At 40.1% G+C, this 15,953-nt stretch overlaps 2 protein-coding genes across 3 annotated transcripts in view; both read left to right on the forward strand.

Moving 5' to 3' along the window:
• TMEM43 (transmembrane protein 43) overlaps positions 1-15,953 on the forward strand; it is a 372,149-nt gene that overhangs the window by 323,191 nt on the left and 33,005 nt on the right. The window lies entirely within an intron of this gene.
• LOC128078569 (netrin-4-like) overlaps positions 1-15,953 on the forward strand; it is a 46,307-nt gene that overhangs the window by 21,992 nt on the left and 8,362 nt on the right. For both annotated transcript variants that reach the window (XM_052678909.1, XM_052678908.1), the window contains 2 exons: positions 9,167-9,293; positions 9,655-9,843. In XM_052678909.1, the coding sequence (XP_052534869.1) occupies positions 9,167-9,293; positions 9,655-9,843 (316 nt within the window). The remainder of the gene's footprint in view (positions 1-9,166; positions 9,294-9,654; positions 9,844-15,953) is intronic.

The following is a 15,953-nucleotide window of genomic DNA, read 5'->3' on the forward strand; positions in this document are numbered from 1 at the left end:
GAGCAAGAATAATGTAGTCTTTCTTCCATAGGATACAATGGAAATGTCTTTTGATCCCTTAGTTGGACAGCAGACGTCCTCTTTTTTGGTAATGAGTTATGCAGCCACCTCAATGCAATCTATCTAGATCTTATTTCCCTTATTAACTACCAAGAATATCATGTCAGACAGAAGAAAGATTTTGGGAAATGAAGATGGGAACTGTAAGCAATAGGCAAGAAACTTCTGGGCAAACATATCTTGAATTTGGAGTTTGTTGCTAGAAACAGTGGTATTTTCTTATCTTCTGTATTCTTTCCTCACACCAAGGACAAGAGACACATGGATGCCATACCAACTTAATAGCTTCTTTTGATAGCTAAGGATAGAATTCTGAATTTCACAACCTGTAGTATTCATTTTTTTTTAAGGTAGCTCCTTTGTCAGTGCAGGAAATTGTCTATTGACATTGCATTTTGCTGCAGAAACTAGAGAGGTGCATTTTCTTTTAAATGTTGGGCATTAATATGTCCTTATAATGGAAACAACTATTAGGATCTGTCCACCTGAATGCACTGTCTTCCATCATTGGGAAGTACTCCTGTTGCACATGCTGCTGTTGCAGGGTATACAAGTATTGCTTTGTAGTGCATGGATTCTTTATTGAATTCCAGCAAAGTCAGGAACAGTTTTCAGGTTTAGAATCTGCTTCGATAATGTATTTTATCTGAGTCCAGGGTTGCTTCCAGAACATGCAATGTTTACAAAGCAGAAAGTGCACACAGACAGAATACTGAATCTAGACCAAATTCCTTTCCATTTGCCAAACATTTCACAATTATCTTTCTGGTGCATGAGAAATAACTATGGACAGAGGAAAGCAAATGTAGATTAAAATGTTTTCGACAAAAGCTTTAGGATTTTTTACCTTTCGGTACCTTCACTGCCAGGAAATACAAGTTGCCTCAGATGTTTCTTTATCCTATTTATACAGACAAACTAGACTCCTTGTGGGTCTGGTCCTCCACAATGAAGCAAATGGGAAGTTTTCCACTTACTTCAGAGGCAGCAGGATCTGGTCCTAAGTGAGATTCCTTGTTTGGTCTCAAGTAGGTTACATAAGGTAAAACTTGTTTTTCTGCAGAGATTTTCTAGGCAACTTGGCTGTCATACTCTTGCAAATATTATCTCCTCTTCAAATATCTTGTGCAGTTCTACTGATAATTCCCCAATGAAGTTTTCACATTGTCTGATTCAAGCTCTGCCATCCTGTGTGATGTCTAGCACAAAGCTGCTTGGAAGTGCACTCACTCTGTTGCAGATGGCAACAGAAAGAGTAGGTTTAATTAAGAAAAAGGTTAGCCTGTGTATACCAGCTATGCCAGTAGTGTAGGGAATGTTTAAAATAAAACAAAAACAAAAAACTTCTAGGTCATGTAGAATAAATTCTAGAAACAGATGCCTAGGCCAACATACATACATATTTTTAATTAAAACTGAACAAGGTCTTAAAGCTCTGCCCATAATGATCCGAAAGCACAGGATCATGTAAATTACGGAGTGGCCATGAGTTATACGAACTTCATGAAAACACAGTGGTCTCACTGACATCTTTGCTACCCACAGTGGATTAAGGCACTTTGAAAGAAACTTTGCTAGAACATGTGGGTGGATGAGAAAGTTTCAGATATTTGTGTTCAGAGATGATCAGGAAGATGATGGGGAGCATCATGGAAAGGTTCTCCTTAACGTTTGCAGATAACTTCAGTGAGTTCCTAATTTCCTGGGGGAAAATAGACCTCAAAGCCATAACTCTAAATGAAAGAAATAAATTAAGAAGAAATAAATTAAGTTCTCAAACAATTATTTTAAGAAAGTCAGAAAAGGATATTCAGACTTCTCTTGTAGGTCACATCCAGAAGATCCTATTTTATCACATTCTCACAAAAGCCACTGGGAATATTAACTGAAGAATACTTGAATAAATCTAAACAGGATCTTTCCTATATACCCCATTGTTCTCTTGCTGTTTCATAGAGATTGAAGACTGCCATATTAAAGTAACCCTTCTGTTACTGCCGGGAGCTAGTTTATGGCCAACCAAAAACATCAACACCCTTGTCTTTTTGAGTTGTCTGTAAGGGCTATTTCATCTTATGAAAGACAGCTAATTTGGCTTCTTTGGTGTGCCCTGAGAATGAATATGATGGCATACTGCATCTTTACTTCTCTTCTTGAAGATTGGGTGTGTGGGCTCAGTGTGCTTAACTTGATGTCCATGCAAGTTCTCCATGAGCACTACTAAGAACCTGTGGTTTGCCACCACAGTGTCTGGCATCCCTACCATCAACATGAGGTTTTGAGAATAGTTTTGAGAATAACCACAGTTTTGATTATCAGATCCACACAGTGGTTCAGCCAGCAGGAATTCTGCAATTATAAAGTGAACAAGTTTTTTCCTGCACTTTATTACTGTTGTGGAATATCTTTTACTACTGCTAAAGCCGAAATCAGAAAAGCGTGCCTGTTTAGAAATGGTGTTTGAACTCATGCCTGAGTGCTTTCCTGAATCAGGTCTCAGGGAAGCCCTTCTATGCAAATATGCATATCACTTGTAGCAAGTTATCCCTTATTTCTTGAATAGCAAACACTTTCCTATTTGGCACTATTAGCCTTTAAACTCAGCTTTATAAGAAGCAGTATCAATGGAGGAGCTATTTAAAAGCACTTTATCACTTAATTGCTCTCATTAGTGTTTTTCTGTTTGTTTTAATCACTGAGTTTATGTTCTCTGCTACTGTTATCTGTGTGAAAGAACCACGGTAACTCTGATAGTAGAAACATTTGATTGAAAACACTTGTGAATATATCCTAGGGCTGGTAAAATATGCTTTGCAATTCTCTTAAGAATCGCTTTTCATGTTAAAGCTTCAAGAATCTGTGTTTGTGTGTGAGAGGAAGAAAAAATTGCTTTACTCAGAGCTATCAGCCACTGCTTTCTGCAAACACTTCTCCGTCATTGCAGTACAGCCCATTTCTGACGGTCTTTCATTTAAACTCAACACACTGTACATCTTCTATGTTAAGTTGGACAGCCCACAACGCTAGGAAGTTACTATGATATGACAGCCACAGGCTTCTGTGTTTGGCCTTATACATTCAGTCTTTGTGAACAGATGCCTATGCTGTTTCTGTCCTCAACTCACCCATGTGTTTCCAGAACAAAAGTTTTCAGTCCTTTACCAAGATATTCGAGGCCTTTCAGCCAATGCACTCAACCCCACAGAACCTCCCAGTGACTTCAGCAAATATGTCTAGAGCTGTACCTTGTGAGTACGTGGAGTTTGCATTTAAGTGATTTGGAGACAGGTGCACACAACATACGTAGAAAGTTTTCAGAGGATTTAAAAAAAATATCCATATTATTCAGGACAAAAGTTATAAAATCCTACATACATTTCCTTGATTTAGTTTACTTACTGTGCTGGAAGGGATCTAGGGATTAGTTTTGTGCCCATTAGGGATTTTGAATTAATCTCCTTCAATGCAGAAGTTTTCTGCTAAATCATGGACTTTCTCTCCCTTTTTCTCCCTGTTGTCAGACAGATTCCTCACAAATTTGGCTGGGTTGGTGCTATGTCAGGCCTGCCCTTCCCCCACTCTCCAAACTGCAACCATCTGTAGAGAAGTTGCAGAAAACTATTTTTCTCTTGGCTTCATCTGTTCCATTACTCAACATAATTTCACTTGAATGGGAACTATGCATGCTGCCAAGTTCACTCAATACAGAAGTAAAAATTCAAAGAAGAGCTCACAGGCTCATTTTGAGAGTGGTGGAGATTTTTTCATTACACAGCCCTAGAATCACTATGGCTTAACCAGCAGAAATCTATCTAAGTTCAGACAGTGATTCAGGTATTCACCTATTACAATATTAAGCCTCATTTCACTTTCTGGTCTCTCCATTCTTAAGACAATCACCAAGATCTAGTGATCTGCTGTAACTCAGGGGTTGCACTTTGGTGTGACAGCTGTTTCTTGTGTGCAGTTTGTTGCAGACCAATAATGGAGTTGCTGGCACTGTAGGTAAAAATAAAAGGACAGCTCAGCCCAAAAATGAATAAAAATCAAGCTAGCATTGAGGAAGAAAGCAGTAAGAAAACAGAGCAAAACATGGGCGAAGAATAGCCAAGCTTGTGTCTAAGGACAGCCAGAGGTGAATCAGGCAGAGGATGGAGCTGTGTCTTGAAACCGTCCCAAGCTGAGGTTATTCTGCTGCATCCCCTCACATCAAGCATGGATTTTGTACCTCTTCCGGTCTATTTATCCTGTGCCTTTGTTCCTGTTCAGATAGGGGCTTAGTGATGCCAGTCTGAATATTCAGCTAAACACTCACAGATTTTTTTTTTCTTCACCATTACCTGCTTAGTGAATTTGGAACTGTGGCAGTTAGCTCACCCTCTGCTGTGGATCCCAAACCCAGTATGGTCTCAGGTGGCCTTGCTGCCAGCGTCCCAGCTCTCCTTCCCCCTGCCAAGTTCCCTCGGACTTAATTTGCCATAGTGACCAAGTACAAGCCAGAAATTCAGTTCCCTCAGAAAGCACCCATATGTGTACCAGTCTTCAGACACATGCACTTATTAAACCTTTCCCCAGAAACCAAGTGACATAGGAAAATAATGGCTTTTTTCATTCCTGATTAGAGCAGGAATTTGAACTATCAACCTACCCATAGCAAGGACTGTAATCTGGGACTTACTCCCAAGCCACCTATTTTTTTTAAGACTTTGAGAACCTGACAAACTCAAAGTATTTTTTTTTGTATTTTTTTTTTTATTTGGCCTCTTAAAAGCTGCATGTGCTCTCCTCAGGACCTGATAGAGAAGAATTTATTGTAAATCTGCACAGATACATCACAGCATCTAGAGATACAATGGAGCCCATTTGAGCTGTGAGATAAACAGAGGGGAAGGATGCACTGTCTTGTATTTAACCATTGATAATGACCCAGAAAGGGCTGTTTTGCTAAAAGCAGGTAAGGGACCAGCCTCTGATGTCATTGCAAACTGCTGTATCCAAAATTGTTCTGGCGACATCACAAAGTGAATACAGAGCCCAAAGACAAACATTTTCTCCGAATCAGCAACAGTTGCTCTGTTCTGGAAGGCTTCCAAATTTAACCTTCATTCATTAGGAAAAAAATAAAATAGACTGAGAATAGTTCAGGAGAAAGAGCAACAACCACAACATTTAGAGAAAGGATAAAAGGTAGAAGAAACTAAGGGGGCAATCAGAAAGCAGGAAGCTTGAGGTATTATTTTAGGCTGAACAGAGTTTAAAAAAATGATTAGAAAAAAGGTATTACAGAGATGGAACATTTCTACTTATTTCCTCACTGAAGAGCAGAATTCAGGTGAAATAATTTTTGTAAACAAAGGTGGCCAGATATAATTTTGAAACCATTGTACAAAAGCAGGATATGGCTCTACACTATTCACAATAAATCAACCAGATGTTATTGAGTTCCACGGAAAAACTGTATGGATGAAATTCATGGCTTTGTGTAGCAGATTGATCTAAAAGATTGGAACTGATCATTCTGGCATTAAAATCCATGAAGCCATAACCTCTGTGTCATGACTCAAGCTGCTCAGGTGGCAAATGTACAAATCAAATCCTTTGGCAGCAATACCAGACTGTTGTAACAGCACAACTGTGCTGTGAGTCAGATCATGGAATTAAACCGGATTAAAAATATTATTGCCAAGGTAAAAGAAAAATAAAACAAAAAAACAACTTTTTAAAAAATATGATTTAGTTCCACAGTCCAGTTTATACATGACTCAGGGCATGATGCAAAAAGTGGTAACCCAGAAAGGAGCAGTAAGGAAAGCAGAATGTTTTAAATTGTGATTGCCTCCAATGATTTTATATCATGAAATTGCTGTCTAAAAATACAGCTGCTGTACCAAGACACAAAAGGAGAATTTGCTTTCAAGTGGCTGCTAAATCTAATGATGGTGCCTTGAACATAGTATAACATTTGTGTTCCTTTCCTGGATTGATAATATCCTCAGACAGCCAATATATCAGCAACTTTGAACCCCTGCAAAAACTGATTAGAAAAATGGAGGCTTGATGCAGGCAGGATATTAGGATTGAATGCTACAGTTTTCATTTTTGAAGCTCATCACATGCATTAGCGACATGAGTAACCTTGGCTGAAAGCATCTGAAAGCAGGACTACAAGAACACAAACCATTACAGGTTGAGCACACAGTACTTCAGATTGGTTTTATGAAATGCAGTAGTTTGTATGATCACACAGACTGCCTGTCTGTGAGTGCACCTATTTCCCTGATCCATTTGCTGTTTTGGAAGGTGCTGCTCAGCTTCAAGCAAACTAGTCAGACCAACAACTCTTAACAGAATGACACTCCAAGAAATGGGAACCATGCTTGGAGACAACCGGAGTTGGCGCAGTAATGAGGGGAAGCAGATGATGAGAGGTGTTAGAAAAACAAATTCTGTATTATTTCTCAAGTACTAAATTTTTGCAGCTATGAACACTGCGGAAAAACCCATACAGGCTTAAATATTTTCATATCTAAAGATCAGTAAGCATTGAGTGATGTGGTGTCACATATTGAGTATTAAAGTGAAATATTCGACATGTGAGATGCAGATCTCTTGGATCTTAATCTTTCACCTGCTGTACCAATACATTTATATGTAGTCATGTAAATCCCTGAAATAAACTAATCAGACTTCAGCTTAATGTGAGTTTATTTCTCGGCCTGTCTCTTGCTCCTCCTGAATAGCCCTGATTACCTTGATCGTGATGTGTCTGGGGCTGTCAGTGGACCCTGATGCCAGCTCCCTGCTACCCACACTGTGCTCAGCGAGAGCACAATCTCTGCTATGGTCACCCTGTAGCTCCACATCCCTTCACGTCCTTGCTTTTCTGTGATAATCATCCAATCATCATTATCGCCTTGGACTTCAACCCTGCTTTCTAGAAGAAATTAAAACACGAGTGTAGTACCCCCTAAATCTGTATTTCTTTGTTCTCTCTACTATGATTTGATCATCTTTGAATTCCAGTGAGATCCTGAGGTCTCGTGTTGTGCACAGAGCACAACCTGCTTTGTGGACTCACCTGAGAGCTGACAGCTTATTTCAGCGGGGAATAGCAGTAAGAGACATGCCTGCAGCTGTGGTGTTGAGTCTGATTCTCACATTCTTCTTTCCCTGAGCAGATATCCCATTTCCTATTTATCTGACATTTTCCTACATATCATTCTTGTTCCTTCCTGGACTTCAATCCCTGGCTACCTTTCCTATCTCTTCCTCACTAAAAGAACAAATTGTTTCTCTTGTTTCTTACTGCTGCCACTTCTATCCTTATTTCACCTCTTGTGTAAGTTTAAGAGGTCTCTTCACAGCTTGATATCTCTCCCATTAACTAGTCCTTTAGTCATAGCCACTTAGATCCACAAATCACCTTTCTTGTCTGAGAAACAACTCAGCTTTCTACTTGTTTTTCTCTCTTCCTTTGATCCCATTTCTGTATTTTAGTGTCACCTCCTGTTGCACTCTCCTCTTAGCTATTTTCTCTTAAGAATGCAGTCTCCTAGATGATTCTCATTGACTAAACTTTCCTATTTGCTCTGAATAATTGTTCATGAGCGTTCACACCATCTGTGCTGTGCACTGTAAGCACAGGGTCCTGTGGAATAATGAATATTTGATCATGTCATTCAAGGCTAAAACAAAATTGCATAGTTTAATTCTGCCATTTCCCAGCTGTACAATCTCTATTTCTCTCATGCTTTTTTTTTTTTTCCTTTTTCATATAGAATAAATGTTTATTTTGTATACCTATTTCTCTCTTTTTAAGTGACCCTACAGTGTATTTCATTACAAAATTTGTCATTTTTTCTTAAATTAAGGGATGATTGGATCTAAAATTGTGGGTCCTAGTCCATTTTGGAATGAGTTGTAAAGTTCTGATAGTCCATTGTTCATGGACACTAAAATATAGTGTCCCCAAATAGTTCTGGGTCAAGCTTACGTTTTCTCCAATCCTGGTTCTTTTTCCTGTTCTGTGACTTCTGAAAAGGAATCACTGCTGTTAAATCTCTTTGTCCTTGGGGGGAGGGGGAACTAAAAAGCCTGGAGAACCAAACTCAAATGGGGAGAAGCCCAGTATTGTTGCTTATTGGTATTATTGTTTGTTTCTAATTTGTCATCCTATTTAGGGCTTTGAACATGGATGACTTTCCCGGACAAAGGTCTGGAGAGGCATCACATCATGTGCTACAAGCTGTATCCTCCTGAGATTTACTGGTGTTGAGCCCTGACAGAAATGCATACCCTGAAGTCTGTGCTCAGTCTTCCGTGAGGAAGCAGCCAACCGCTCTGTGCAGCAGCAAATCTGCCAGCTGGCCATAGAGGGGCAATGGCATCAGCTGCAGCCTATTCCCTTTGCTAGCTACATGACATATCTGGTCTGGTAGGATTAAAAACCAGGGCAGCGTGGAGCAAATTGCTGCAGGGAAATGGCTTTGGGGGCAGGGGAGAGCATTCATGCAAGGGTTCTTTTGAACATTTCTGTCTTCATCCCAAACTACCTGCTACATGGGATGGGGCTGGGGGAGGAGGGCGAAGGGGAAGTCTGACTTTCAGGAAAGACCATGGAGAAGCGTAACGCACATTAATGGTGAGATTAAAGGATTACATTCAATTCACACCGCAGTCAAAATGAAATCTCAGCCTCTGCTTTTTGTGTACTGTGCAGTGGCAGAGCTGTGATGGTGGGTGGTTACAGTGCTATGCATCCTCCACAGAGGGAACAGTCTGATTCTGGATTTTTGTTTGCCACTCCCAGTACAAGTGTCTGCACCTCTTGGAAGTAGCTCAGGATTACAGAACCTTGTGCACCACATTGAGGCCCACATTAAAGACCACTTTAAGGCACTTTTTTACACAGTCCAAAGCTTAACTGGGCCTTTTCATTACTGCTAGTGTGATAACACTACAGGTGAGCTCCAGTCTCTGCTGGTCTCTTAATAGTGCTCCCAGCTGTGGGAGACCAGTGCAGAAATCCCTCCGTCTCCTGAGGCTGTAGGGCATACTCCACCACGTTAATGCCTGTTGCTATCTGAATGTATTCTTTCCCCAACAGGTCCATGGGAAGTGTGTGTGCAGACACAATACAGCAGGGGACCACTGTGAGAAATGTGCACCACTATACAATGATCAGCCTTGGAAGCCAGGAGATGGAAAAACTGGGGCACCAAATGAATGCAAAAGTAAGTGGGAGAGAGCTTAATGATCCAGGGAGCCAGGGTGAGCAATCACTCCACCAGCAGGCAGTCTTCTAACTGTGACTGCATAAATTGTAGTGTTCTGAGGTTTTTTATACAACTTACGATCCCATCAGATTGGCTTGTCTTCTAAAGATGTGGCAGCTAAACTTCTTGGTTGGGTGTTCTTTGAGTTGGAATTGTGATTTCTTTTTTAAAGAAATATCAGAGATTGCAAGCAAAGAATATGTGCTACATTCAGATATATGTCCTCCATGATTCACAGTAGGGAAATTACACTATTTGAACAGTATCATTTGTTGTGCCTTTAGATAAGCCTGAAGTACATTTCTGTGTTTCCCATCAGAGTGTCGCTGTCACAACCATGCTGACAGCTGCCATTTTGATCTGAGTGTTTGGCTGGCATCAGGGAAACACAGTGGTGGAGTCTGTGACAACTGCAAGCATAACACAGAGGGACATCGGTGTCAGAGGTGCAAACCGGGGTATTACAGAGATAGAGGGAAACCCATGTCTTCTGCAGAGGTCTGCAAACGTAAGTGATTCTGTTCCTTCAGTGAAGATAAGTGAATGGTGGAAGCTCGTTAAAAGAATCAACTGCTATGGAAGCAATTAGTGGTATTACTATTCTTTGTTTTTTTTATTTCTAGACCATAGTTTTCTGATCAGAAGATCATTTTCCTGATTTTCTGTGTCTAGCCCTCAATGGTATCACAATTTTTATGATAGCTGCTATAGTTCCCTGGTGCATTACATTCTGATGAAAGGTATATTCTTGTGCTTGCATTTAAAATAATGTGATTCTGTTTTTCATTTGAAGCATGTTTTATTTAACTACTTCTTCTGCATCTCTCTTAAGACAGGCAATGGTGTACCTATGTGAAAGATATTCTTAAATTCCGTTTGACTGTGCAGTACAGTGAGCATCAGTGTATACAATAAAACTGCACCCCTATTGGAACAGATGAATCAGAGCTTTCAGACTTATCTCTGAATTCTAGGTGCTCTGCCCAAATTAATTGCCACATTAACAGTTCAGCAGGATGTGTCAGTAAGTAACTCAGGCACTAACATGAGTCTATAACCTCTGGATCGAGGCAGTTTGCATCCAGCCAGTCTGGAACATAGCCATAATGAGCCCAAATCTCTCTTAGTCTTGATGTTTCCTGAGTATCCTGCCAAATTTCACACTTCTTAATCCATCTGGTATTTATTTGGAAATTGCTGTATCCAAGAATACACATAAATTCATTTCTTCCTTTGGATAGTCTCCCTTCCCTCCAACTCAGACATCAGTTGCCAACACTGGGAACATCAGCTTCTGTCACTTATACTCATGCGTGTTTGGTCTTCATTAAGATTTCTCTTAAGCACTCAGGATACAAACAGTCCTCTCCCTTGAGCCTAATGGCCTGTGACACTGCTTAAAGAATGCACAACACATCCCATATTTCTGCACGTTCGTATTCTTTCCACTGGAGTATCTTTCTACTTAGACTTCCACACAACCCCTTCTCTTTGATTTCATAATTTCCAACCAACACTGACATAACACTGATCCTAACACTGGGTTGGGATGAGCTTATCTCATTTACCCCATATGCTGTAGTGTTATGATGGCCTCTCTCCAGTCCTGTTTTTATTCTGAACAGATTTGCTCAGAAGTGAGAACAGAATTTTATGCCAAATTGGTTTTCAGTCTTACAGTATCTGCAAGACTTTGTGTATGAAGTGCTTGTGTTTAATACCAGGGTGATGGTATAGAAACCAGCAACATATGCAATATTACATAACCACTAAAGTCAAGGAGCACAGGAGAAAAGCAGAGAGGAAAAAAAATATTTGAAAATACAGCTTACCTGTGTGGGAAACCCTAGAATGGTCTGCCTGGGTGAAATCAGACCTTGATTCTACCTCTGCATCTTTTGTGGTCTGGTTACAAGCCTCTCTCAGTGCCTCCTGCCAATACTCTGCATAGCAAAAGAAAAACTGTTCAGATGGATAGGCAGAAATTCACCTTGTTAAAAGAACTTTATTATGATCACGCCAGTCAGCCACAATAGCATTCTTTTCACCTGGGAGGGTGCTTCCACCAGCAGCAGGACCTCAAATGTAATTGTGTGCACTCAAGCCTAGATTGCTGACATCCTGAAATTTAAATGTCTTTTCCAGATTCTGTGTACAGTCAGTGGAGAAGCAGTAGGATGTCCAAGGGATGATTTATTGTGCTTTAACACTGATGTCTATGATAGACAAGGTGAATTGCCCTCTAAAGGGTGTCTATTTATTTTCCCTAACTTTAGAGCCATTCTGGACCATTAACCTGCACTAGAGAGTTTCCATTGGTTGAGATGAATCTAACAGGTTTGATTCAGCATTATTACCAATAAGTAAGTGTGACCTTATCTGTGCATAACTTAAGTCAGTGGGACTCCTTCAGGCAAGTAAAGTCATACATGAATGCTTGTGATATTCAGGTATAAGGACATGTAGTTCACTCTAGATAACATTAGTTTTACAGTAGACTGTATGTGCACAATGCTTGTACTTGCATAGAAACAAATGGGGCATCAGTGACAGAAAACATGGAAACATCAATGTAGACAGGCACAACTGTTTGGGTTAGAACAGACTTAATTCGATAGAGGGGAGATTTTACCTCCAGAACCACTAACATCAGCTCCTTAAGCCTAGTGCAGACTTCATGCAATTTGTAACAGAGGCTCTCTTCTCCGTCGTTTATGTTGCAAAACCTGCACTGCTATTAAGCTTAATCTGGGTGACCAAATTGTTTAGTTTATGTGACCCTAAAAACTCTTGTTGCATGTTTTTTTTTTAACCTTGCTAATATGTATGACAATCGGACCAGGTACATTTCCCTCAAACCTTGGCCTACTGATCATAAGCAGAACTGCCAATTCTGAACCATTACATCTGTTAGGATTTACATGTACCACTTCCAAGCCATCATCTCAGTTTGAGAAAACCACACAAAAAGTCCTAGGCTTACAATAGTCAGTAACTCACATGCTGGGCAAGAGCTGAAAAGCAATAATAAACTGCAAACAGCAGAATGAATGGATGATTTTTGCCTGGTTCTCAGCTTCTAATTTTGAAGTCAGAGAAGAAAAATCTCCATGGGAGATCAAAACTTGACCCATGTGTACAGTGGATACTGAGCTGGGAAAGGAAATCTGATGAAAAAGCTGAATGAAATGCTGTGCTAATCCCTTTGAGAAAGCACGCTTGAAGAGTGCTCTGCCATCCAGAGCAAAGTCTAGGTTCAGCTGTGACAGCCCCCTCAGGCTCCCAGAAAGTTAACAGGACGCTGCCCAGGCCCAGAAAGAGTCTTTAAGCATTAGTCATAATAATGAACAGCATTGTCTCTTAATCACTGCTAGGAAAAAAAAAAAGTTGTATAACAATTGGATGTCCTGGCACTATCCAAACCACCCTTTGCTGACCCTCCAATGCGAGACTGCAAAGACATTCCCTTGGAGGAAAAAAAAATAATAATAGGTTGAAATTTGACATGTAAGTGTGAATCTGTTATTCCTTTTCATCTGCAGAGATAGCCTGCCTCTGATCCCTTTGCTTCTCTTCTTCCTAGCAGCTGGAGGTGAATGAGAGCCAGGTCATGTACAGGGCCTTGTTTTGACACTGTTTAGATTTATTTAAAAAAAGGAAAAAGAAAGAATAAGAAAAAGAAAGGCATGAGAAGAGTACCAGAGCAAAGCTCACACCTGCTTGTTATTGGGGGTGACAACACGGGATTAAGTGGTTTGAATATAGATTTGTAGGAGAGCATTGACTCAGAAGCCTAATCGTTTCCTAACCAATGATTAGAAAAGCTGCTGTATCCTTGGCTCTTTCCTGTGGCTTATTTGGAGGCTTAAAGGATCCTTCTGAAATGGCACCTTCTTTTGTACTCGCACTTTGCTTAGCTTAAATAAAATGCAGGCACGTAGACCCATTAGAAAGGCTGTCCAGGAAAACAAGTTTTTTACTCCAAGCACAAGGGTTGAAAATTAAAATGTAGCCAGATGCACATGCACACACTCTGAAAAGCTCTGCTGCTCTTCCTTTTACTTCTGAGCAGAGGCAGTGAACTTTTAATTGTAATATCACAAAGGCCTGATCACATCTTGGTTCAGTCTGTTTTAATCAGCTCTGACCACACACACAGCTGTCTATCTTACTGCCTTCATTTAAGAAGCATCATCAGCTGAGTCAATCCACACATCTGACATGCTTTAAAAACAGCTCTGATTTGTTTGTATGCACAAAAGATGCACATGCATATATTTCAGATTCAAAAGATGTTGTTGTCTGTCTTTCATCAGTCTGCCCATAGCTGTTTCTTATGCAATACTAGACAGAAGTTTAAGGAGATATACATCCTGGTTCACTGAGTCACTTGAAGCATTTACTATTTTCCTGTAACTGGGGATCATATTTTTGCAACCAATATTACATTTTTACATCTGTGTCTAATAACATGGGGAAGACAGCTGTGCTGAGAGCAGACAGATTTATTGAGGACTGGAGTGGAGATTGCTGCATGAATAATTCATATCTTTTTTTTATTCCTTGTCTCCCTCTTTTACAGTATACAACATCCAGTAGGATAACAAAAATCTTAGGGTAGGAGTGAGAGTAAAAGCCAAGAGGATGCTTTGTGATACATTGTGACTGACAGCCACTACTAATACACAGTGAAGTGTTTTGCATTACACTGCTGTCAAGGGGAGACCCATATAACCAGCCATCTCTGAGCCAGAGCTGTCTGCACACCGTCCCTAACATAATTGATGATGCCTTTGACAAACAAGGCTATTGTCATGTTGGCTGGTGTTTTGTTAGACGGGGAGGCAGATAGAGAAAACTAGGGTTTGCCAAGAGGAAAGAAAGAAAAATCAGCAGGGAAAAATTCTTTGTTAAATATTGGGAAATGTAAAAAGATGAGGTTTTGGAAGATTGCTTTTCTGTTTCTTTCATTGTAAGGTTTATCTGCAAATCTATGATACTAAGAAGCAGATAAAACTCAGTCATCATCAGCTGCCCCTTCAGCATGTGACATGTGAGCTCTTATTTTGGGAGTTTCCTTAGATGCACAACGATTTTGGCCATAACACTCTGTAAGCCAGACAATGTACACACCCAAGCTGAAATGCTAAATAAACACAGACTGAGTAAAGCATTTGCAAGCCACTTGTATAACTCATCTGAAAGTGTTGTACATTAATTGATTCGGCCTGCTCTCTGATCCACCAGAAGGCTGTCCCTGTTTCTAATTGGGGAACATGTTCATTTGGAACATTAGTTTTCCTGAACTGCAGCCCTGAAATAACTAAAACAAACAAACAAACAAAAAAAAAAAGTGCATTTCTCCTAGCTCCTTATTAGCTCCTGTCAGTTTACAGTCACTGTCCTTCAGTACTTTCCCTAAGGGATAAGATGGGTGAAGGTCTCATCTTGAATTGGTTCGTGACAGGTAGGCTAATGATGTTAATGACTTACCCATCTGTCATGTGACCCTAACTGATAAAACCTGAACACTGGAAGGTGAGAATAAAAACAGATCCAGAAGTTGCAGAAATATCAGAAAATTTATGTGAACACTCCACAGGTAGATTTTAGATACAGACATGCTAGGATGAAATCAGAAATCTGGATTCAGGCCAACACAGATGTTGGCAGCCTCTCACTGCTTGTGGCTCAGACCTGTCTGCACTAATGGAAGCACGTGTTTCTGCTTCTTGTCCCCAAATCTAATAGATTTTCAGTGTTGGATGCAAGTTAAGTGTCTCCTTTTTTAGGGTGATGTAGTCAGTCCTACAAAAATCTGTGCAGAAGTAATTCAAGTTGAGCAGCAACACATCAGAACTTGCCTTTGAAACTGTCAGTGCTAATGAGCACTTCATTGTTACACCTGCTCTCCAGAACTGACAGCAAAATCCCTGGGTTTGCTCCCAAAGTCAAGACTGCTTTGTGGCAAACAGGCGAGCCTGCTGCCATCCGCCAACCAGCTCATTGTGTTGAGTACATTGCCCATGACAGCACGCTTATTTTTTGTCCTTAGGCTATTGTGCTAGTGTCCCTTGAAAACAACTGACTGAGATCTGTCTACAGCAGAGTGTAATAATATTATTAAAAATATTGGCATAAAGAACACAGGGCATGGTGAAAAAAATAACCACATAGTAAGCAGATCATAAGAGAAATGCCTATTAAACAAAACTGCTCATCCTTTTTCTCATGTTTTTGAAAGGTATTTTTTTCTTGAGCATCAAACGTGAAGTTGCAGATGAAAGTGAATCTGTGCTTGCTACAGTTAACACTCTTTGTAGTCACGTACTCCCCCCTTGGAAAATGATGTGTGGAATCAGTGTTCATTTGTTCTACTATCTGTGAGCTCATGAAGAAAAGTAGTTTGATTAGTAGCAATGATGGGCAAACATCAAAAGCTTTGGAGATTGTGTTTGGTTCAGATAAGCATCCAGAAGGCTGGCCCCTGATCCAAGCTATCCAAACACCTTGGGTGTCCAGCATTTAACTGAAAAGCTCTATTAAAGCAGGTCTTTGCCACAATATTTTTATTTCCTCCCTTTTACAGATGGATGATGTAGTGATATATTTCCTCTT

This window comes from Tympanuchus pallidicinctus, unplaced genomic scaffold, assembly GCF_026119805.1.
Source record: "Tympanuchus pallidicinctus isolate F22 unplaced genomic scaffold, pur_lepc_1.0 scaffold17, whole genome shotgun sequence".
NCBI classification, from domain to species: Eukaryota; Metazoa; Chordata; class Aves; order Galliformes; family Phasianidae; genus Tympanuchus; species Tympanuchus pallidicinctus.